The sequence below is a fragment of the Amia ocellicauda genome, chromosome 4 (assembly GCF_036373705.1).
Source record: "Amia ocellicauda isolate fAmiCal2 chromosome 4, fAmiCal2.hap1, whole genome shotgun sequence".
In the NCBI taxonomy this organism is placed as follows: Eukaryota; Metazoa; Chordata; class Actinopteri; order Amiiformes; family Amiidae; genus Amia; species Amia ocellicauda.
Genome location: NC_089853.1, coordinates 20,458,933 through 20,484,220, shown reverse-complemented (window position 1 = coordinate 20,484,220; position 25,288 = coordinate 20,458,933). Strand labels below are relative to the sequence as shown.

Here is a 25,288-nt window from a genome sequence, read left to right as displayed (position 1 = left end):
TTTCAGAAGCCCTGCAAAATCCCCACCAACAAACTGATACAAATAGGAATGAGCTTGTTTAGTTCACCTGAACTACTCTCATGACTCAATGGCCCCAGCTAACCAGTGAGTGGAGGTGAAGGGAGCTTTAGTTTTCCATTCTGGCTCCATGGCTTGTTGATTGCACTTCATGATCTCACTGCACTCCAGGACAAACAGGGTCACTCGGTGTCAGGGAGCCCAGGAAGCCGAGGGCTGAGGGTTTTACACAACACTTGCACTTCTCACAGCTCCCTTGTGACCGACAAGGCCGGGGTGTGAACTGTTGAATTGACTTTCCAGAACCCCGCCGACCAACACAAAATTCAAAAAAGGTAATGCTCATTTCTACAACTTAAGTGTAGTAAAACTAGCACATAAATAAAGATACATTGCTCAAGCACTCTTAACACAAACAGGAAAAGGGAATGCAAATATATTCATGAAATAATTAAAAGAAATTTAGAACCAGTAATTTAAATAAAATAAAATCTCAGTGGAAAAAACAACTGAAGATCACTTTGGAAGTGTTAACACTAAGAAAGCAGCAGGCGCTTGACGACATTGATGGTTTATTTTAACAGCAGGCACAGATGTTCCAATTATTTCTCTGTAGTTTGGCAAACCCATTACACAGCACTTTTGCATTCCCCCCACCTCTCATAGTCTCCAAGAACAAAAACTGGAGGCGAATTCAACCAGAGCAAATTGAGTCAGTCTGACAGACTCCCCAAGATGACAGCTGAGAAGGAAGTGTGTGTGAGTGCAAGGGTGGGAGTGTGTGTGCGCGAGAGTATGTGTGTAGATGTGCGTGTGTGTTAAACATTGACACCGCTGGCAAGTCTTTACACATACCTTGTACACAAGCTTTATTGGCATTTCCATACTTAAAGATTAAGTGCCCTACTGAATCCTGACTCCTAGTTACTTTGTTTGCTCGCTCCCATTAGCGTGTAATTGAGCTGCATCTCCTGTGAAGGCCGGGGCTGGTAGCTGTGGCTAATGAGAACCCTGAGATAATATCAACATTATTCCTCGCTCCCCGGGGACGTACAGTATTTTTCTCAGGAACCTGTTTGATCAATCTGAAGCTGAGAGTTCAGTGCAATGGCAAGCAGAGGTTTTGAGAGAGAGAGATTTTGCAACATACACAAAAGACACAAAAGACAAGTGCAGTCCTCATGGGGAAAAAAAAAAAAAAAAAAAAAATCCACCCCCCCACACACACCTCCACCCCCTACCCATACTTTCAACAGCTTCATGCTGGGACTTCCTGATGAACACTGCCTTTTCACAAGTGGACAGGATTCAGATTATCTACGGCCCAGGTTTGCTGATGCACCCAACATCCACTCATTAACTCTGAGGAGGAACACTGCTTTGCGCTGGGTGAGTGTAAAACACACCAATTTCTTAGTAAAACTCAAAGAACCCAAATTGTTATTTAGCGTTAAGGTATGCTTTGTGTATTGTCTGTACTCTCCTACACTATTAATAATATCTGCAGTCTGTGATACAAACACAAATTCTGCCAGAGGGAGCTGCTTTACTGCAGCCTTGAAACTCTTGTATGAAGACTATTTTCCCATTACACTAATCTGGTGCTGTTACCAGGCAGAATAGAAAACTCAGTCCTGTATTATGATGTCAAGTTTCTTATAAAATGCTGTGTGAACTTGAAACATAGCGAGATGTCTGAATAAAGAACTGACCTCCTGACCACAAGAGCACGTCCCAAATCATTTTAGGAGACTCTTCAAACTTGCATAACCAAAACTGTCTAATGTCAATGCATCTTTTACTGTACCTCTTCCCGGGTTCAATTTAGATTTTGTCTTACCTTATGCATGAACACTAATCTCTAAGTCTCCACCTCAGCCCTCATTTTCAAGCAGGGTTTGGCCCCAGGCCCCATAGGGATTGCAAAAACATTAATAGCCTTAGCTGCTAGTAGAATTAAGCTTGTCCATCACTAATTCTGCTAATAAGACAACTGTATAATGGAGGGTTTACTGGATTTAATATATTTATAATTTAATAGCGGAATACGATCAGCTTTGAGGGATACCTATTAATAGTGGTCTTCAACCGCATTCAACCGTGTTAAATTAATTTTCCCTTGCTTAGATTTTTGGTGCATTTAAAAAGCAATATGCAGAGTGGGAATTCTTGGCATCTTTTCATATAAAACCTTGTTTTTTGTTTGATACATAAATGTCAAACAAACCACAAAAATCACCAATATAACCAAGCCCTCCTTATCTCAAAGCCAGAATTAGCTCACTGTCAGCATATATTGTACTTTGTTTTCATAGGTAAGTTTCTATAAAGTCAAGGACCCCCTGACTGCCAAGACTCCTTTCCAAACACCCATGCTTAATGCTTAAATCAATTACTGGAGCCAATTTACATTAACTGATTTGGCTGATGACTCAACACATAACATCTTGCTTGGCCGCCAGTAATGAGGAGGGGGATTTCTGAATCGGCTACTGTCTCTCCCTCTCTCTTTTTTTTTATGGCTTGTTTGTTGTAAAGTCACTAATGGGAGATTGCCCAGCGCTGGTCACTGCATTGACTGGATACGGGGAGCAAGGCATTTTATTAATCGCTGACAATATATTCTCCAATTCAACAAAGAGCTCCCTTTGTCCAGCCGCTGAATGCCACCTCATTGAGATGCAAATCATAGACTGTTGTAAATGAAAAGGGACTAAGAGAGAAAAGTCTGACCAAAAAAAAGTGGGTGCTTTTGCAAAAACAGCGAGTATTCATCAGTTTCTTCATTTACTTTCAAATATTTTCTCCATTTTCAAGAGATGTGCTTTTAGAGCACAGAGAACCCCAAATTAGACATTATCGTTTATTTTCAAAGCTGAAGAGCTACTTCAGAAATGTTAATTTGCTTACAAGGCGGGTTATATTTAACCAAGTGTGTTTGAAAATCTAAATATAGGTGGTTGATGTGCTTGATTGCCTCTGCTGAAATTAATCATTTTATTATCTGTAATTTCTTGTTGCTATTCTAGAAAATGCTCAGAACACAGAGAGACTCAGGCTGATCTGAATGAAACTATTCCATCAAAGCTGTAGCTTTAAAACAAGGAACAAAAATACATGTTTTGGAGTAACTCTGTTTGTCTCAGTCATAAAAGTATTTGTTAATTTATTTGTTTCATGTCCATCTGCCCAACAACAAACAAGGGCCACACTGAAATTAGAGGTAGAGCGATTCAGATTGAGAAATGTAGGCAGCGCAGCCAAGAAGGTGGGAACTAAATGTTGGATAATACTGTACTTTTTCAAAATTAATTCAATTTAAGAATAGTTCCTGTTCTTACTGCAGCTGTGGTTAATCTCAAAACAGAAATTAATACTTTGAGTACTTTGTCAGACTGCTTTCAGACCACAAGGAGGCGCTAAGGAGTGAGCTGCTCAGGGTGAGTTGATAAGCCACGGTTAAGGTCTGAGTGAACCTCGATGCAATTTCAGTTCCTCACACAGGAACAACAGCACCACGACTGCATGGCAACCCTGCCTTAGAAGATCTGACACCTGTATTAGGAAGCCAATTAAGTAAGATTACTTTTAGCAGTTTGCAAATGGTAATCCTTAGTCCTCGGTTTGCTTAGAAAAGTTTTGAAACGCTGGTTCTACAATACTAGACACTTAATGTACTGTTACTAGAACTCTACTACACAGAGTATGGGGGGACAGGAATAAAGCCTTGCTGTTCAGAGACTGCTGCCAAGATCTGAATACTTATGGGAGTTTGTCAGCAGAGCCTATCATTATATAGGAAATAAAGAAATGCAACACTGAGGGAACAAAGGAGAAATAGGGGAAGTTATCAAACAAGCTAGTTAAAGAAATTCACCACACCGGATTCTGGGTTTTCTATTTTCATTTTTTTTTTCTAGGGCGTGAACGTCGTGTGAAACCACAGCAATTGAGAAACCTATCCTCCACCAGCTCGATTTACGGTCAATTTAGCGCAACACTACTGTTAAGTTAATTTAAGGATAAACACAGTCGCACCAACAAGCTAAGGATGAGTTTCTAAGATAATCATGGCATGCATATCACACAAGAAGTATGAAAGCAACTGAGGGTAAATGCATGTTACACACACTTTCGTTCAAACGCGCACACACTCGCTAAAACAATTTTTTTTTTTATTATTATTATTATTTTTTTAAGCAAGGTAGTACACAAATCCGTGTCACACTTTGCCCTTTGGGAGAACACAGTATCTAGGAGCATGAAGGATCGAATCTCGCCTTCAACTTTGTGTTCCACTTTGCGCTTCTCCTGCTACTTCAGACACAACCTGCGGCTGGCAGATAAGGGTCTGGAAACCTTAATTCTTCAGGAGAAAAAGGGGAGGGAACAAACAAAAAAACAATGGCATAAAAACTGATAACCCAGCTGCAGTTTCTTCTTGGGGCGGAACAGTACCCAGGAGACAGAAACCCATAGATGACTCACTCTATTGCTAGTCAATGACAGCTGCAATTAAATGGATTGCATTTCAATCAGGGTTATATTTAGAACAGTGTCATGCGCTTCATTTCACACTTTTCAGGCACAATCACACTTAAAAAATAAATCGCTTCTATTCTCCCCTTTATAGCATATGAAACAGCAGTTGTTAAAAACACTATCTACAGTGACATCTGAATCAAAGTTACTCCTTGGATTCGGTCTTCCTCGCTAATTTGAGTCTGCCATATAGTAGGGAGGTCAAACAGGTTTTTAAATTATAAAAAAATCACACAGCTGACAATGTACAAAAAAAAAAAAAAAAAACTGAGCTTTTACCTCTCACCAAGATGGCTTTTAAGCACCAAACACGTCATTCAATATGACTCCTTTGTACATATAGTGTGGGAACAGTTATGATTTCTTAATTATCATCGGTTTAGGGTTGGGAATTCTTTACAGTCGGCTTTGATTTATGGTTAATCAAATTGTGATGGCTAGACGACTGGGTCGTCTCCAAAACTGCAGCTCTTGTGGGGTGTTCCCAGTCTGCAGTGGTCAGTACCTATCGAAAGTGGTCCAAGGAAAGAAAAGCGGTAAACCGGTGACAGGGTCATGGGCGGCCAAGGCTCACTGATGCACGTGGGGAGCGAAGGCTGGCCAGTGTGGTCCGATCCAACAGACGAGTTACTGTAGCTCAAATTGCCAAGAAAGTTAATGTTGGTTCTGATAGAAAGGTGTCAGAACACACAGTGCATCGCAGTTTGTTGAGTATGTGGCTGCGTAGCCGCAGACCAGTCAGGGTGCCCATGCTGACCCCTGTCCACTGCCGAAAGCGCCTATAATGGGCATGTGAGCATCAGAACTGGACCATGGAGCAATGGAAGAAGGTGGCCCAGTCTGATGAATCACAAGTTCAAGGTGTTGACTTGGCCTCCAAATTCCCCAGATCTCAATCCAATCGAGCATCTGTGGGATGTGCTGGACAAACAAGTCCGATCCATGGAGGCCCCACCTCGCAATTTACAGGACTTAAAGGATCTGCTGCTAACGTCTTGGTGCCAGATACCACAGCACACCTTCAGAGGTCTAGTGGAGTCCATGCCTCGACAGGTCAGGGCTGTTTTGGCGGCAAAAGGGGGACCAACACAATTAGGCAGGTGGTCAAAATGTTATGGCTGATCGGTGTAAATCAGACTCAAAGAGCAGGGCAGTTCTGCGTCATCTTATGACAAAGGTAGGGCACAGTTAATTACTTAATCTTGTTCACTGTAATGGGACTACATGTATTTACTGCAGTGTTGTTTGTAAGCTCTTGTGATGTTGTGCAAAAGCAATACATTGTATGTTGTGGGCTCAGCCTCTAGTCTGTTTGCATTTACTACTGGTGCTTTGCTGAATGCTTTCTCCCATCATTTTTTTTTTTTTTTTAAAAGGGAATCCAAATTACACTGTGCACAAAAGACAGCTGGCCCTTTCAAATTCTGTCAAACTGCAACCACAGACATCGGCACAGATTTAGTTTGTCTTAAACTTACAGCTGTAGCTGCAAATTATTTCTGCTCTGTGGAAGAGGGGTCTCCTTTGGACTGTTCCCAAGGGGAGAAGGAGAGGTTTCTCCAGTAAGGTTAGGCCTTCACCCCCTTCATTTTCTTTTGAGAGCTGTGCACCTTATCAGCAAAGCCAAACAAAACAAAAAGCCATTGAACTGGGCCCTGAGTATAAAAAAAAAAAAAAAACCTAACCAAACAAAAAAGTCAGATACAACAGCAGAACAGTAGGGAGGGGAAACCGGAATCGCCGAGGGAACAGACTGCCACCATCAAGTGCTGAGGGCAGGGTCTAGAATGGTGCAGTCTCACCCATTTCGCCACCCCTCCTGTGCATGTGCTTGTATATGTTGGCATGAGTGACCCATAAACCTATTATTCTCTCTCATCGCAAAGCTCTGCTCAGGTGGAGATAATGTTGCTACTCTCCAAACAAATCACATCGGTATATGAAATAAGTGTTCAAAACTTTGCAAAAGACACAGGAAGCATGAAAGCAAACTGGGATGCATGTTAAGCCCATCTTTGTTGATTTTTCACAAATTGGGGGGGGGGCATTTCTCCACCTTCCCTGAGTTTTAGTGGTGTGGGTCTTTGGGTGTGCAGTAGGCTGGGTTTGAGCCGTACTAGTGCACGTGCACGAACAATCTCCGGGACTCCAAAACCAACAGCGCTGTATGTGTACGTGCATTGCAGGAAGTCACATTAGTTGGAAGAAGCTGGAGACTCTGAAAGTGCTTGGGAAAGGTTTTCTCCAAACTGAGCTGGGGAAAAAACAAACCAACCAACCAAGAAAAAAAAAATGATGCAAAGGACTTACTGATGTCATCCTCGTGGTAAATAACCGAGTGAAAAGGCACTTCTCGGTCCTTCATGTATCTCTCAGAGGGCTCCACATAATATGTTCCCTGGCGGGTATGGATGAAGCCTTCGAATTTGCCATCCACTATAGAGCCGTGGCTCATGCTGCCCTGCTCACCTGCAAGACAGGGGAGAGAAAGATCAGTCAAGTGAAGATCAACCCAACAGGATTGCTCCACAACATCAGTGACCCCTCACCCCGAGACTCATCAGGGTCAGATGTGGATTACGTTTATTGTTTTTTTTTCCTTTTACCTAACAAGCATTATTTTTCTCCTTAAGTGAACATGAAATCTGTGAACCATTAGAGACAGTTTTAAATTATACCTAAGGTAATACAGTAGTAATCACAGAGTTGTCAGACTGCAATTAGACAGAGACACACACACACACACACACACACAGAATATTTTTTTGCAATGGGCAGAAACGATTTAAATAAGAGCTGAATTAAACAGGCAAGAATGAAAAGTAAAAATAAAAAATGTTCTCACACGCTTTCAAGGGAGAAAGCTGTGAAATAAGTGGAGCCTCGCATTACTCGAGCTCTCGCACATCCCTATAGCACATTCCCACTGCGTGCTGTAGAAGCGCGAGCCGCCACACCCAGGGGGGGGAGAAAAAGAGAGTGAGAGAGAGAGAGAATCAGAAAAAGAAAGGAGAAGGGCACCCTGCCACCTACTATATCTACACTCAGTTCTGCAATATCTCAGGTCAGCAGCAGGGCAGGGAGATTGTGTGTTTAGGGTGTGGATGGCAGTAACAGTTTTAAAACCAACTGATCTCACAGAGGAAAACATAAAAAGGAGCAAAGTCATATTATGGTTAGAAAAACAAGAGGAAGTGACATGGCAAATTGCAATATTAAATATAGTTAATATAGTTTTAACAGGCATTTATGAAGCAACATATTAGCATATCAGCACTGAACACTGAGGAGCAGTTTTAGCGTGCACTTTGCCCAAGTCTCTTCATCCCACACAGACGACGCACTGCGGCACACACACAAGAGTTCGGGGGGCAACATTAAGGCTGAATGTATGAATTTTAAATATCAAAAGATTAAGTATTTTTATTTGACAGTGTCAAAGCAGGCAAGCAGGGAGACCGTAATACTGCCAACACAAACAGAAAACAACACTGCACATGTAATAATCACAAAGGTATTCATAGAAACCTTGGGAGTCTCCCCTTTGATCTTGGGCAATTAAATTCATGGGCAGGTCTTCTCAAGAAAGATAACACTCAACTTTTCAAGAAGCATTTCAAGTGAGGCACAAATCCCACTGGACAGCCTCTCAATGCTACTATTTTGTGCACTGCTTGGAGAGGATGTAAAAATCACATTAAAAAGTATGTAATTTGCTTATTTTTTTCTGCTTCAGAAATGTAAATTCATCCACGAACTAAGGCTGCCAAAATCTGGGCTGGATTTTGAACCAGGGAATGTCATTAACCAACAGAAACAAAATACACTGTTTCTCACTCTACATACAGTGCATCCAGAATGTATTGACAGCGCTATATTTTTTCCACATTTTGTTATGTTAGTCTTATTCCAAAATGGATTAAATTCATTATTTTCCTCAAAATTCTACAAACAATACCCCATAATGACAACGTGAAAGAAGTTTGTTTGAAATCTATGCAAATGAAGTAAAAATAAAAAACAAAAAAAGCACATGTACATAAGTATTCACAGCCTTTGCTCAATACTTTGTTGAAGCACCTTTGGCACCAATTACAGCCTCAAGTCTTTTTGAGTATGATGCTACAAGCTTGGCACACCTATCTTTGGGCAGTTTCTCCCATTCTTCTTTGCAGGACCTCTCAAGCTCCATCAGGTTGGATGGGGAGCGTCGGTGCACAGCCATTTTCAGATCTCTCCAGAGATGTTCAATCGGGTTGCCTTCAGGTGCCTTTTGGAAAACTCCAAGCGGGCTGTCATGTGCCTTTTACTGAGGAGTGGCTTCCTTCTGGCCACTCTACCATAGAGGCCTGATTGGTGGAGTGCTGCAGAGATGGTTGTTCTTCTGGAAGGTTCTCCTCTCTCCACAGAGACACGCTGGAGCTCTGTCAGAGTGACCATCGGGTTCTTGGTCACCTCCCTGACTATGGCCCTTCTCCCCTGATCGCTCAGTTTGGCCGGGCGGCCAGCTCCAGGTTGTTCCAAACTTCTTCCATTTACGGATGATGGAGGCCACTGTGCTCATTGGGACCTTCAATGCTGCAGAAATGTTTCTGTATCTTTTCCCAGATCTGTGCCTCAATACAATCCTGTCTCGGAGGTCTACAGACAATTCCTTGGACTTCATGGCTTGGTTTGTGCTCTGACATGCACTGTTAACTGTGGGACCTTATATAGACAGGTGTGTGCCTTTCCAAATCATGTCCAATCAACTGAATTTACCACAGGTGGACTCCAATCAAGTTGTAGAAACATCTCAAGGATGATCAGTGGAAACAGGATGCACCTCAGCTCAATTTGTCATGGCAAAGGCTGTGAATACTTATGTACAGTGAGGGAAAAAAGTATTTGATCCCCTGCTGATTTTGTACGTTTGCCCACTGACAAAGAAATGATCAGTCTATAATTTTAATGGTAGGTGTATTTTAACAGTTAGAGACAGAATAACAACAACAAAAATAAAAAAAAAGCATTTCAAAAAAGTTATACATTGATTTGCATGTTAATGAAGGAAATAAGTATTTGACCCCTTCGACTTAGTACTTGGTGGCAAAACCCTTGCTGGCAATCACAGAGGTCAGACGTTTCTTTTAGTTGGCCACCAGGTTTGCACACATCTCAGGAGGGATTTTGTCCCACTCCTCTTTGCAGATCCTCTCTAAGTCATTAAGGTTTCGAGGCTGACGTTTGGCAACTCGAACCTTCTCCCTCCACAGATTTTCTATGGGATTAAGGTCTGGAGACTGGCTAGGCCACTCCAGGACCTTAATGTGCTTCTTCTTGAGCCACTCCTTTGTTGCCTTGGCTGTGTGTTTTGGGTCATTGTCATGCTGGAATACCCATCCACGACCCATTTTTAATGCCCTGGCTGAGGGAAGGAGGTTCTCACCCAAGATTTGACGGTACATGGCCCTGTCCATCATCCCTTTGATGCGGTGCAGTTGTCCTGTCCCCTTAGCAGAAAAACACCCCCAAAGCATAATGTTTCCACCTCCATGTTTGACGGTGGGGATGGTGTTCTTGGGGTCATTCCTCCTCCTCCAAACACGGCGAGTTGAGTTGATGCCAAAGAGCTCGATTTTGGTCTCATCTGACCACAACACTTTCAACCAGTTCTCCTCTGAATCATTCAGATGTTCATTGGCAAACTTCAGACGGGCCTGTACATGTGCTTTCTTGAGCAGGGGGACCTTGCGGGCGCTGCAGGATTTCAGTCCTTCACGGCGTAGTGTGTTACCAATTGTTTTCTTGGTGACTATGGTCCCAGCTGCCTTGAGATCATTAACAAGATCCTCCCGTGTAGTTCTGGGCTGATTCCTCACCGTTCTCATTATCATTGAAACTCCACGAGGTGAGATCTTGCATGGAGCCCCAGAGCGAGGGAGACTGACAGTTATTTTGTGTTTCTTCCATTTGCGAATAATCGCACCAACTGTTGTCACCTTCTCACCAAGCTGCTTGGCGATGGTCTTGTAGCCCATTCCAGCCTTGTGTAGGTCTACAATCTTGTCCCTGACATCCTTGGACAGCTCTTTGGTCTTGGCCATGGTGGAGAGTTTGGAATCTGATTGATTGATTGCTTCTGTGGACAGGTGTCTTTTATACAGGTAACGAGCTGAGATTAGGAGCACTCCCTTTAAGGGAGTGCTCCTAATCTCAGCTCGTTACCTGTATAAAAGACACCTGGGAGCCAGAAATCTTGCTGATTGATAGGGGATCAAATACTTATTTCCCTCATTAACATGCAAATCAATTTATAACTTTTTTGAAATGTGTTTTTTTTTATTTTTGTTGTTGTTATTCTGTCTCTCACTGTTAAAATACACCTACCATTAAAATTAGACTGATCATTTCTTTGTCAGTGGGCAAACGTACAAAATCAGCAGGGGATCAAATACTTTTTTCCCCTCACTGTACATGTGCTTTTTTTGTTTTAAATTTTTAATTTGCAAAGATTTCAAACAAACTTCTTTCACATTGTCATTATGGGGTATTGTTTGTAGAATTTTAAGGATAATAATTAATTTAATCCATTTTGGAATAAGGCTGTAACATCATAAAATGTGGAAAAATTGAAGCGCTGTGAATACTTTCCGGATGCACTGTAGTTCCCTAGACTAACCAGAGCAGTTTTCCAGCTATATTGTAAAAATCTATCATATCATATCTATCATATACTCATATCCTTTGCGCTGCGGAGGGACGGGATATGCCCTCTACTCGGGATAACTGGATCCACTCGGACAGTAACGAGAGAATTGTGCTCCTGAATAAAAATAAATCTCCTTATAAAAGCAGATTTGAATTGTATCACCAAAGCCGTTTACATACTTATTTAATAAAGCCTGCTGTCACGACTGTGGTGCCGGTTCCGTCACAGACACGGCGAAAGAGCAGTTGGTGCACGATTCTTAGACCATCCGGCAAGCATGTGTGCCTGAGTGTACGAATTCTAAACCCTGTCCACCTGAAGAGAATTAAAAAACGTATGACCAAAATGCAACGTAAATGGAATTCAGAATTCAAAACTCAAACTGCCCACATCATGGTATGTGAAGAATGGACTCTGGACAGTAAAGACCTAAAAGGCAAACCACACACATGACAAACATTTCACAGTGACCATCACCTGTAAAAACATTGGAGCTGCTGATTGGACTTTCGAGTGCTTGGTGGGAGTGGCTTTGATAACTAATTAATACATTATTCATATTCATATAGAAGGAAGGAAAATTTGACAAAAAAAATAAAATTAAGCTGCAAGTGAGTAGGGGTCTGTAGTTTTACAAGATGTTCAGAACCCTTTTAACATCAAAGCCTGTTCTGTTCTTAGAAGCTTTTATTAAAGTGAGTTAAAATGAGGGAAAAAAAAAAGACCACCTTTTCCAATTTATTCCAGCCAGCTTTAGCAAGTCACCCGGCCTCTCCGGGGCCACAGTGGAGTGGCAGTACACGCTCAAGGCTCTTATCTGGAATTAGAATGCCGCAGTTTTTCCATAGCTCAAATTGCATTGATGTGGGGGGGGTAAAAACCCTGAAAAGCGTCACATCTATATAGATTTCAACAGCTGTTAGGAGAACAGCAGCAAATTCCCAGAAAAGAGAGTGCTGAGGCGGACGATTTTCATAACAAACGGAATACTTGCAATCAGGGAGAAACGAGGCAGCGTGAAAGAGTGCCTAGAGAACAAGACATAATGGAAACGGCATGAATTTTGACAACATGTTACAGAAGATCTCTTTCAGTACAGCATACACCCAGCAGACTGTTCCCCTGCTTAGGTGTAAGGCATTGTGAGAAGAAATATAAAACGATTGCTACCAAGGTTACCAAGGTTCTTTCGGTTTCTTTTTTCAATATACATTCCTTTAATAAAATGGCTCGCCAGCTACATTAATGAAAGCTTTCTTGAGGGTGGGGGAAAAACATTAATTTATGTGAAAAAGGCTGCAATCCAGCTGGAGTCGATTCTCTGGTGAATTCTACTATACATGTGGCTGTCAATCACGTGCAGCACAGTGTCACGTAACAATGCGGATGACAGCATGCTGGAAAGTCAACCTTGCCCATAATCTGAGCACAAGGAAAAATAAATGCCACACGTTATAGTTATAATTATTGAATTATTGTTTCCAGTAGTAAAGGCCATCATGAGGTACCCTTGCTGCAAGGTATAAGCCACTACCAACATTCCCACCGATTCTTCCAGCACGGAGTATATACACACAAAGAGCCAGCGGAGACCCGAAACTCCAGACCGAGTCTCCTGAAGTCAGAGGGAGGCGAACGACAGGTATATTAGTCCCAGCAGAGAAAACATAAATCAAAGTAAGGTTGCTCTTTGCACCTTCATCTTCTGCTGACCTGAACCACGAAAAAGATCGCTCTGTGATTATGAGCCTCACAGCTAAACCATATTTGTTCAGGTATTATTAGAGACGCATTACATTTGTAGCAAATGCTAAAAAATCCATAATAATTACGGACAGTCTGTAGCCTTTTTGGGAGACAGAGTACTGCACATCTCTAAGAACAGTAGAAAACTAATAAGGCTGGGGCTCATTTTATTAAAAATGTTGAAGGCAGGAGTCAATCTGTTAGTGGTGGGAGTCTGCAAAGCATTAACATCTTTTTCTGCCACTTCCAATTATTACTTTAGTCACTCGGCGCACCTTCAAGCAATTAAATTTATCACTGCAAACCAAGTGATTGAGGACATTACACAACTGTAATAGGATCCTGTGGAATAAAAATGAGAGATGCATGTCTTCGGGAAACTGCAGCACAGTGCAGAGTGAGGAAGTTACAGTGCGAGTCGAGTGGGCATAACTCAGCCACTACATTTACAAGCGTGTGAAGGCATAATTCCAAGTCTTGTGGAATACAGGGCTGGTGACAGATATACACTCACAAGTAAGAAGCTGCAATCAAATCAATATTACAGAAAGGCAGAGACAGGGACATGGAATAAATAAACAAAACAATAACTAACAAACAACAATACAATAATAATACTACATACAATTTATAATGCCCATATTTTGGTTTGATTTTTATCATTTTTTCTTTTAAGGTAATACAGGCAGGAAATCGAATTGGGGTGTTTCTCGATAATTCTCTCACATTCCCAACCAACAGCACAAACGGTTCTTGTATTACACCATGTCGCTGAACTCCCCCAAAGGCAACAGAAGCGGCTTTCACACTGCAAAGTGCTCACACCACCCCCTGAACGCGCGCTGATGCTCACACGCGCACACACGGGCCAAGATGCCTCCCTAGCAACTGCACAAAGCCTTCCCAGAAATAATTAATAAGACTTACCGTAGATTTCTCCAGTGTAAATGTGGGAAGTGTCATAATCCATCTCTTCGGCTGACATTTCCACTTTAAAGTCTGGTGTAAACAGCGACGTCTCTCTCTTCATTCGCAGATTGAAATGTCTGGGAAAAAAAATTAAAAATCTTCAAACAAAAGTGCATCTTTTCACATGTAGTTCCTCCAGTCCTTTTAAATGCTCAATTTGACAGTTCACATGATCTACACAGCTGTTGTAGTTTTGCTTAATTACATGTTTTCAGGTGACCAAGCTTCACTAAGCAGGTATTCGTAATTTCAGTTCCTGCCTTGAACACAAAGCAGCTCAAACCTTATCAGTGCAATTCACAGTATTGTGAGTGGAAGACACGGCGCAGTGGCACAGCACAATAAGCAGACCCCTTACAAATAAACCAAACACCCCAATGCACAGCCACTGATTCCTTTTCAGGTTTTGCAAGTTGTCAACTGTTGCGTAAATCACACGGAGGAAGGGGCAGCAAAAGTCAATCCTGTGTTTGAAATTTTATTGTCTAGTCAAATCAAATCAACTGTGATTCCCAGCACAAGCAGGGTTTCGGGGTCCTCCAAGACTGTAGAGGACAGGAATTTTCTACATTATCGTTTGGATAGCAACAAAAAAAACCAACAGATAAATAAATACAAAATAAAGCCAGCAGAAATATAACTGTGTCAGAGTCCACTGCTTCAAAACCAAAGCGTCACTGCCTAGAAATCAGTCATCCTTGACACTGTCCGTTGGTACAGTGACTTCATTTCTCCACACAGAGAAGGTCAGGCCCGGAAAATATGAAGTTTAATCAAAGTCTAACTATCCTTAAGCCAGGAAAATCAGTTGGACAAAAAGGGAAGAGAAAAACTAAACACTATCTCACTATTTTGTATTAGATGTGTATCATATTATTTATATTTTATTGTATTTGCTATATTTGTACAGCCTGTACAATCCAATTCCACCTGGGAGTAGAGAACCCTGACTGCACTTCAGAGCCCTGAAGGGAGAGAGTTCTGTGACTGTGCCAGCTGTCCTGTCCTGATAACAATTTCTTACAGTCAGGACACCATGTGGTGCTGATCTACTGCACATATGCAACACACACAAACCCATCACATCAGCAACAGAACATCACAACACAGAACACTAACAGTGCTACAGTGTCTAGTTGTTTGGCGTTGAGTTCAGTGCAGAGCACGAAACCAGGGCACTAGCCTTTAGGAGGCTGAGATTCTGTGCAACGTTGTGCTGTGGGTTGCATAACTGTCAGGAAACCTTGACCAATCCACAATGCTTGTACACAAAACAAAAAGGTGGGGTAGAAATGCCAGCTTGACCGTGCCAAAAAAAAAGAAAAAAAAACCAACAAAAAATAACAGTAAATCAGTAAATCTGCCTTCTTTCACCTACATAATATCTCCCAACTATGACCATCCCTTAAGGATCCAGTAGCAGAGAACCTCTTTCCGACATTGCGCGTGGATTATTGAAATGGAGTCCTTTACTGGGATTCTGAAAAAGCCCTGGATTGTCTCCAGTATGCCCAGAACCCCCTGCCAGGATGCTCACCTGGTAGCATATCAGTCCCACTTTGTATCACCTTCACTGGCTCCCAGTCAAATTTCACAATTATCTACAAGATTCTACTTCTAACCTACAAGGCCCTTCATATCTTTCAGATCTGCTTAATGCATACACTCCCTGCCCCAGTCTCCAATCCTGACTCAAAGACTACTAGGTCTAATATTCCTAAGCGTCGCTGCCCCCAAACGTAGGATCTCTCTTGCCCTGGTGACCCGAAATGATAAAAAATGATTTGATCAGTCTGGCTTTTCCATCAGCTTAACTCAACCTTTTTCAGCTCTGGCTTCAGCAAAGTAGAGAAGTTTCAGTTATTTTATCCATTGTTTTATTTTGTTTGTTTTTCTTTCCTTTGTAAAGTGTCCTTAGGTTTCTTCATGCCAGCTTCATGTTACGAGTTGCTCTGAGTGTTCTGATTATCCCCTCTATGAAATACAGCGATGATGTAATTTGTTTTTAACAAAATAGAAAACGGGGGGGGGAAAAGAGTAATGAATTTAGTCTTGCATCATTTGACATTAACAAATGCATCATTTCTGGTAAAGACTTACTTCATTTCAGCTTCTCTTGAAATGAGAAAGAGCTCTGTGACTCGAGTACATCTTCCCCAATTCAGACAACCGAATTCAGCAATTCTTGTTTAGTATTATTTTTCTATCAGGTACCAGTGGATCATCTCTATTGTTCCGAGCTGTGCTGGCATGACATTGCATAAGGCTGCCATCCAGATAGTTCATCTCCTGCTTTCGCCAAGACATTGCAATTCTCAGAGATCCTGAAGCGTGACGGACCAGCTAAGACAAACAACAAACCTCCAGTATTACTATTTACAGTGTGTGTAAAAGTAAAAAATATGAAGTTAGCCTGAGCCCTGAGAACAGCTGGGGGAACAAGGCCATCTGACATCAGTACCGAAAGGGCACCTTCAGAATGCAAATTAGTAAGGCACTGATGAACTCATAGTAGTCATTTTCAGCACATAATTGGATTTTGAGAGACACTAGAATGAAGTAGAACAAAGCCAAGTTTAGCTCTTCGCCCCCCCCTCATTTTCCCCATTAAAATAAAAAATAAAAAAATAAAGTTCAGAGGCTGTTCTTGGACATAAGACTAATGACTGCAAAAGCAAAACATTAATGCAATTTATAAGAGTAAAGATACAGTAGGAATGGTACAGAGTGGAGAAGAACATTTAGTATGTACAACCTACCGATCTTTGCACAGCAAGTGCACTTCACAACATCACTTTGACACATTCAATGTTTTCCAGCATCAGCAGAATACTAAGCCACAATAGCCTTTCATTCAAAAAGCAGAACCACTTTCAGGAGACAAATACAGCATAGATAATTAATAACTAACATTTTAATTATCAAAGGAGTATCATCTCCAATGTTTTCTAACTGGTCCGCTGTCCTTTAAAACCTTCCTCGACATAGCGTCCATATATGTGCACTTGGTTAAATCAGCAATTGTCAAAGACTCCTTATTAAGTAGAATGAAGTCGGTAATTAGCTGCCAGTCAGCGTAGCGGAAAGCTGTTAACTAAAGTAACAATTACCACAGCTGATAAAAGCTTAGCAGTCCCCACTTAATTGAGGTCCAGTGGTAGGCAGAAATCAGATAATGCATTATAATCGTGACAGAATATTTTTACACACTTGAGCAGGTGAAGTCGTGAACGCATGTGTCAACACACGAGTGGAGATTGTGGATTTGTGTTTTCGGAACAGAGCATTGTGGTTGCAGAGATGTGCAGATACACCAGACACCTTACCTCCCACCCTGGCTTGGACTCTGATAAGCTGGTTAGAAAAAACACATCAGTATACATTATGCTAATCAGCATCCCAGTGTAGGCCCAGGAAGCTTCCATGAGATCCTGCAATCTACCGGTTGTGAGAATACTTTAAAATATTGATTGTGCCAATTTTGAAGCGAATTTATTTTCATGAAGGAAAAACCCTTAGGTCGCACACAGTGGAAATCTGTCCAGAGCTGACCAAGACACACACTACTCTACTTTTTTAGGTTTTCAGAAATACAAAAATACATATTCCCCACAAAAACTGGTAACTTATGACTTTACATTTCTTTCTGCTTCGCTATGCATGTCAGGGTTCCAATTAGAGACCTGGTGGAATCAGGGATTAAGGGAAACTGTGCGACCAAATGTTCTTCATGTCCCGAAACCCACTTATCTGAGCAGGGAAAAGACAAATTCAGCTTGACTGTGTCAATATGCACTTAAGTTTTAATTCAGAATTTAGGCACTTGAACAATATTGAGATCAACGTCCTGATCTCCCTTTTAAGCCCCCACCACCACCACCTGCCTTCATTAGGAATCGTAAACCAGCTGTAACATCCCACGGTATCCGGGTATTGTGAAAAGGTCCTCAGAAACTGAAGGAGAACATGATCTATCCCTGGAATAAAACACCTCATCCCACACTACAGTTTGTACTGAACTGTATTTTTGCACTTTGTATTGCGCTTATGTTTTGTAAGTCACCCTGGATAAGAGTCTGACAAGAAATAAATAATAATAATAACAATCGAAAGCCACAGCGATGTGAGCAAAGTCTGAATTGATAGAAATACAGAACTTGGACCGTTTCATCCACAGATTTGGCAGAGCAATGGCCACTAGTATCAGATCTCATTTGAAAGGGTTAATGAAAAGACGGCTCAGAGTAAGTTCTTTAAAATGGAAGAGAAGGAAAAAAAGCATGTATTCTTTACAGGATTCTTTCACATGAATTTCTAATACTGTATTGAATTTGTTCTTGTTGATGTTCTGTTTTCTTAATAGTTCACACAATTTATTCTATTTCTTAGCACCCATAAGTTCCTGAAAAATAAAACCTATCTATATTCATATTTAAAAAGAAATCTGGTAGTAAAACAAAAAAAATTTTGTTCTTAACCCACTCCTTGTTTTCGAACTTCCAACAGTGGATTTGAAGTCACAATAAAAACAAAGTATAACCATTGTTCTCCTCTGTGTGCTGAAAACAGAGTTTATTAGTCTGGACTAGCGGACCCAGAAAGAGGCATGGGAATAGGCCAGACACTAAGCCGGTCACACCCAGAACTAGGAACTCTGGGAACATTTCGGCCATCCCTGGGAGCAAGTCTGAGTGTCATGCAACTCAAAGGTCCCTGAGAGAGAACACTGACAGGATGCTGGTGTGGGAAATCAAACTGAAATCTGTGAGGTTTGCTTTAAGAGGAAGACAAGGAGGAGGGGGGGATAAAATTATATAGGCTTAGCTGCCTGGAAGAGATCCTGCTGTTTCTATCTGTCCTCAGAGAAAAGGCTAATTATAACATTTTGTAACTGGGAACACATTTGGCAAGAAACTAAAGAGCAGCCAGGATACCTTAAAATAACCCCACTTCAGCTTTCACAATTTCATCCTCAAAAGAGAGCTATTATGTGTTTAAGTAAATACAAAATATATATCATTAAAAAAAAAAAAAGCATAAAAATCAATACATTAATTGTTGCTCCACCCCTGGCTCAGATAGCAGTGCACAGAAACCTCCATTCTGAACAAACTCACAAAGGCCTAATTTGGATGCCCCCCATATACAATTTATAGAACATGTGTGATTATATTTATAAGGCAGTGATAGTACAATCTTTCTTTCCACACAGGAAATGAAACATCCCGAGTATGATGCAGGTCAGCTAGTTAATTAGTTATTGTATTAGTAAGACAGCTGCTCAGAATACCTTCCTAGTTTATCAAGTAATTATCTAGTGTCTCCAGTCCAATACCTCCTGCATGCGGGACATTGGAAGGCTTCACACAAGCAGCTTGCTAAATGTGTTAGAAAAAGTAATTTGGCAGAATCCTCTCTTCTATATTTTGTTTTGAATAAAGCAGTACGTCTAGGAGGGTGAGGGTAGGAATGTGCTGTTAAGCTTGCATTCAGTCAGCTTCTAACGTGGCAGAAAAACGCCTTCACTCTACAAGCAGCCTTCTGCTGTACTTCAGCATCCAAATCTTTTCAGCCGAAAACGTCACAAGCATTCACTAAAGGTTTCGACCAACACAAGGTGGAAACACATTATCACGCATCCTTTTTAACTGGTGTGTTCTTCTTCACTGCATGATCCGTCTTACAAACATGTTCTACTGAGCCTGGATGAGAACCTTTATTTATATTTGTCCTAAAAAAAAAAAAAAACACAGCATATGCTGATCCGAAAAGACACCATAACCTATCCATTAGGACACTCAACCTTGACAAACACACAAAAATAAAACTAATATTACACAGGTGACAAGTTTACCGCCATCCTACATACAGTGCATAAAAATGACATAAGTTTAATACATTTTGTGTATATATTAACAGAGCATACATCAGGAGCCTGCCTTGGCTCTATCTATGTTACAGAAGGGTTGTGCTTATTTTCACAGCTCTGGGACCTGACATGAGTAAGCCCGTTTTCAAGCCCGTCCATGTGGCCCTCTGTAATGTCTTCCTCAAAACGCTCTATTTTGGGGTGGTTTATTTTTGTTTCCCACCCTTCAGCCTAATTTATACTTCAGGGACTGTGCATCCCAATCTGATGAGAGGGTCTCATTTTTGTTATTGGGGCTGAAAAGTGTGTAGTTTTCTGGAAAATAAAGCTATCCATGACATTGTTGAAAGCCTCATCACAGTAGACCTGTATTTGGATGAATGCTGTGGTGCGGTGATCCTAGTTTTCAGTGACACTTCCACTCTCCTGTAAGTGCCCTATTGTTTCCTGCTCTTAGTGTATAAGGCGCTATAAACATCTCAATGCACAAAACAGCAACTGGCAGAAAGCTCTGTATTTATCTCCCAATTCCCAGCTAGATGGTCCATCACAGGGTCTGCAGTAAAAAAACAGAAGCCTGGCTGACATGGACTGGAGGTTTAATGATTTATTTAAATTTTGTGCATGCTCTGCCAGGAAGGAGCACAACAGTCTCACAATTTTTTTATTTTATTTTTAAATAAAGAAAACAAGGCAATTAAGCAGTACTGTTCTACTGTTCTAACAAGCTCAAAACAAGAACAACTTCATCAACATCAGAAGCAGCAGCAGCCGCCACAACTTCAGAACTGCTTATTGGTTTACAAATCCCTCAGTGAGGGCGGGGTCGCCAGCTCGTAACAATCATAAACAAACAATGGCCCTCAGCCTCAGACCTGCGGAGCGCCGTATTTCCAAATAGCAGGAGCATTCGAGCGAACACAGATTGATGGTAAGACACAATGAAATTAGTTTATGGAACATCCAATTAGGTGACCAATAATCCTTCGAAATATTAATGACATCATCCTTACCCACATTTCCAGGATGTTTTGTGCAAGTGTGTGTGTGTGTGCGTGTGTAAAATAAATAACATACAATGATATAGGTTACAAAAATAGCCTCTGCTTCCATTAAATTTTTCCAATTATTTGTTTTACCGCCAAACAATATGTGGTTAAAATATATAAACATAATAAATACAGAAAACAACACTACCGAGACAATAAACAAAGATACATTTAAATTATAAACACAGGCAGGACATAAACTTTTTGTATATAATTCACTTTGTCCTAATACCCCAGTCAATGCAAATCCAGCCAACTCTGTCTCTGGTTTCTAACCAGATGCCATTGAAACCCTGTAAAGCTGAACAGGCAAAGGACCGAGACCCCCACCCCTAAGAGGACGCTCCCAGATTTGTTCAGCTGTCAAGTGCTGAAGCCACCGACTTCCCCATAACCTCAGCTCTGTCGACAGAGTCTTAAAGCAGCAACATACAACTCTGCTGCAGAGGGGATGCAGTGCTTTGTAATGGAATGTGTTACAGCAGGGACGAAAAACTAAAAAGTATGCAGGCAGTGCTGCTACTTCTCTATTTTTAGACGTTATATTTCAAAGTCAAGTTTTTCAGTTTGTGAAACTGTACAAATATGACACCACCACAATGCAGCAGAAAACAAACCAGCATGCTTATGGCACTGCTGCTGATGAAGCTACGCATCACAGGAGCAGCTGACCGGTCACCAAATTCAAAAGGTTTGTTTCGTTGTTTGGGTTACTTCCATTTAACTTATCCCATGTTTATGAAGAATCAATTACATATTCCTATTCATGCATATTACCACTGGTAGAGAGGCAGAGAGAACGGTATGAGCAAGTCTGCCTGTCTAACTGGGTCAGCTAAATATGCCGAGAGAGAGAAACTCAAGGCAGGTTAGAATCCAGTATCTTGCAGATCAGCACTTCATTAAAGAACTCATGCATTAATCAGGCATAATACCACCCAATTCTGCTAAGACTATATAGTGCAGGTGTTAAGAAGGTGGGTCTAAACTGAAGGGGGGTGTATAGAGGTGCAGATTACATCTTTTACTAGTTACATTTTAAAATTAGTATCATGCAGGTCTTTTTCTTCTTGCTGGCATGTCGAGTGAGATCTGGTTCAGTTTCTAATTAACAGCAACAGACAGATTAATCAGGATGACGGGGAATGTACATTTTAGGACAGGCGTTCCACTTACAAGTAGCCTCCCTTTAGAACGGTGGTCCGTAAAGTTGTGCCCGCAATGATTATTCTAAATTTTAAATGAACTAAGGTTCTTGAGGGGAAAAAGCGCCAAAAGATTAATTCTCCAAAAAAAAAAAAAAAAATTCGATAATGCACTGAAAAAACAAAACGAACAAAAAACAGAGTTGTCAGGCACTCTCGCACACAAATGTGCAGTGTAGTGTCAGAGATCGAGTGGATAGAATTTCAGAATGACCACTCTGTGGAACAGGTGTTCAAGTCCAGCAAAAGAATGGACTTTTGGTTGAAGTTACCAAAAGAAAAATACAGGTGTTTGGCGTCCGCACATAGATATGTCTACAAGCACATATCTATGTGAGGCAACATTTTCCGTGATGAACTTAGTTAAAAACAACTGCAGAAGTCGTCTGGGAAACAAGAGGCTGCAGCACTGTGTCAGGATTGCCACGACATCGATTAAGCCCAATTACCAGCACCTTTTGAAAAAACTAAAGACACTGATATCATCTGAATAAAAAGGTAGTGCCGTTTTCTAATTTAATCAATAGTGGTGCATCTGATGTTTGATTAGTTTGGGTCCTCAACATAACGTAATAACAATGTTTACAACAGGCCAACATTGCAAACAACATTCGCAATATCACATTATACAGTAACGTTAAGGAGTGGCATTCCCATTGTGCGCTGAGAAGGCCAAATTTGTGTCCATAGTAAAAATATATTGTGGTAAACTGCTCTGTTCTGGAGCAGAGATGCCACATAAGGTCTGGAGTCCTAGACTTAGTCCAATGAAACCAGCCCACAGCAGGCTGCCTGAGGCCTAATAACTTTGTGTTTTTCCCAGATGTGCAGGTTGTTCTTCAGCAACGTGATTTTCACGGTGCCAGGATGCTAAACCGAAAGACTTGAGGGAGTGCGCACATCAACACACACCACTCCATCCATAGAGCAGCACCTGCAGACACAAGCAGTGACTGTAACTGACAGTGAACTGGGGGAAAACCATAACAACAGTGCTGGTGAAATTAACCTACATTCCTTTCAGGTTCAGGGGACTCGGTGGTCGAATCCACCAGCAACGGGCTGGGCTGGGAGTGTAATGTGGCTGGGGAATCCTGCTGGGCCGAGATGCACTGAATTACCAAAGAACCCCCTCGATCCAATGGAATTGCAGCCAGGCAGCCCATCCTCAGTCAGCCATTTTACTGTGCTGCATCCAAGACATGCAAACTAGTCATTTTCTTGACTCAAGATTTTTCTGACATGCATGACATTCAAGCGAACTATAATCTTGCATTTGCAATTGAACTTTTTTTTTTTTTTTCACCTCCCTTTGACTTTCCCAGTTCTACATCTGGTGGCTTCCTCTTGTGAAATCGTAGATGTGGGCCCAGCTGATTAGCAGAGAAATCGCCCATGTCTAGAGAGATGTTTAAAGCAAATTGAAAGGCCCGAGCAAACTGTGACATCTCCTCTGTTCCTTTCATAATTTTTGCAACCCACATTCAGCAGGCGGAGCCAGGAGGTAACGTACAGGAGGAGACTATGGCAAAGTATTCCACAAAACGGCTCGATCTCATACCCAATAAAACACTTATACCAAAACATTCCCCATCCGTTTTCTCCATGGTGTGAATGCTGGGAAACAACTTGGCAATAATTGGAGAGCGAGCACAGCCACAGGACTTTAATTTAATGTGAGTAGTATACAAACAAAGAAACAAATAAATAAAAATGACAAGTTGCAGACAAGCCTGTCAATTATGGATGCTTGTTAAATAACTATCAAACTAGTTAGTAAAAGAGAGAAAAAAAATGTATTTGTGATTTGGAAACCCGTACAGAAACTGATACCCTCACATACACTTGCAATCCATTTCAAAATACAAGTACACTAGACATACAGTATTCTTACGATTGCTTTGTTAGCACCTGTCAGCAATCGCACAAACCTCCACTTCTGAAACTGAAGCAGTAAATGGAGGCTCTATGTAGAAAACCGTAAAGGTTTCATTTCTACATTTCAACTGGGTCTTTAATCAACACAGAACTCCGTACAGGATTTGGATCACTGAACGCTGTAATGAGCAGAATTGGCAGCAGAGCATGCAAATCTCCCCCAATCCACACAGTTTAGACTTTTTAAATACAAATTAAGGTTGCTATCCTTCTATAGTTATAGATATACATTTTTAAATAAATGGATTTGAAAATACAAAGAAATCCTTCACTGCTCAAATGCAGACTTAAATCTCTTTTGCCAGGTAGAAAAAAAAAAGAAGAATTGGCAGTTGCAGTTGTTATGGGACACTGACACCCCACCTCGGAGGATACACTGCAAATCCCCGAAGGATCAAACCTCCAGGAAACAGCACGGAGCGTCGAGAATGTCAACCAATCAATCACGGCTTTCTTTTACAAAGCGCATTTACAACAGTGATTTCAAATCAGCGCACAGTGAGAAAATACAGTAGATCACAGTACAAAAGGAGGCTTTTACAACCACTGCCGAGAAACAACTTCTGAGAGACGCATGGGAGAACAAAATTGAGAAGAGTTCCAGAGCTACCCATGGATGGTTCCTGGGGTTCTGGAGGCCAGGCCAACAGCCAGCTGTTTACAGAGACAGACAGACAGACTGACAGTTCACCTTGGAACTTCACCCCAACATTCCTCTTCCATTCAATCTTCCCATTCCACCCGCATTCTTACAAAACAGAGAGAAGAGTTAACACTAGTCCTCTGTGATAGATCTTACTTATTTATGACAAGGTAGAAGAATGCCTGTCCCCCCCAAGGCTAGGGGCTGTTATTAAAAAAGAGTATGCCGTGTCATTACACACACACGTATATAAAACAGTTGTAAACGGCATTGGAGAAACACATCAAACTTGTTTTCAAATAAACAAACCACAACGGTCGACTTCAAAGCATAATCTGGGTTCTAGTGATGTGACAAATGCAGGAATTTATACATTAAAAAAAGAGGAAATATATAAATAAATCTACAAAACAAGCCATCTCTTAGAATACAGCTGATAGCTCAATACACACACGGCGCTTCAGGGGATGCAGAGATGCACTTCAAAGGGCACGTCACTCTGCATGAACACGCTGCTCCGCGCTAATGAGTCTGGGCACATGCACTTGGCACAGAGGAGTTAGTAAACTCGCCAAAACTTAAATTCCAGAACCTCCAGCATCCTTGGAGTGAGAGAGG

At 41.4% G+C, this 25,288-nt stretch overlaps 1 protein-coding gene across 1 annotated transcript in view; it reads right to left on the bottom strand.

Annotated features, from left to right (window-relative positions):
• adam10a (ADAM metallopeptidase domain 10a) overlaps positions 1 to 25,288 on the bottom strand; it is an 86,490-nt gene that overhangs the window by 18,014 nt on the left and 43,188 nt on the right. Inside the window, exons 3-4 of the mRNA XM_066701305.1 lie at positions 13,925 to 14,043; positions 6,871 to 7,029 (exon numbers count right to left, since the gene is read on the bottom strand). Of these exons, the coding sequence (XP_066557402.1) occupies positions 6,871 to 7,029; positions 13,925 to 14,043 (278 nt within the window). The remainder of the gene's footprint in view (positions 1 to 6,870; positions 7,030 to 13,924; positions 14,044 to 25,288) is intronic.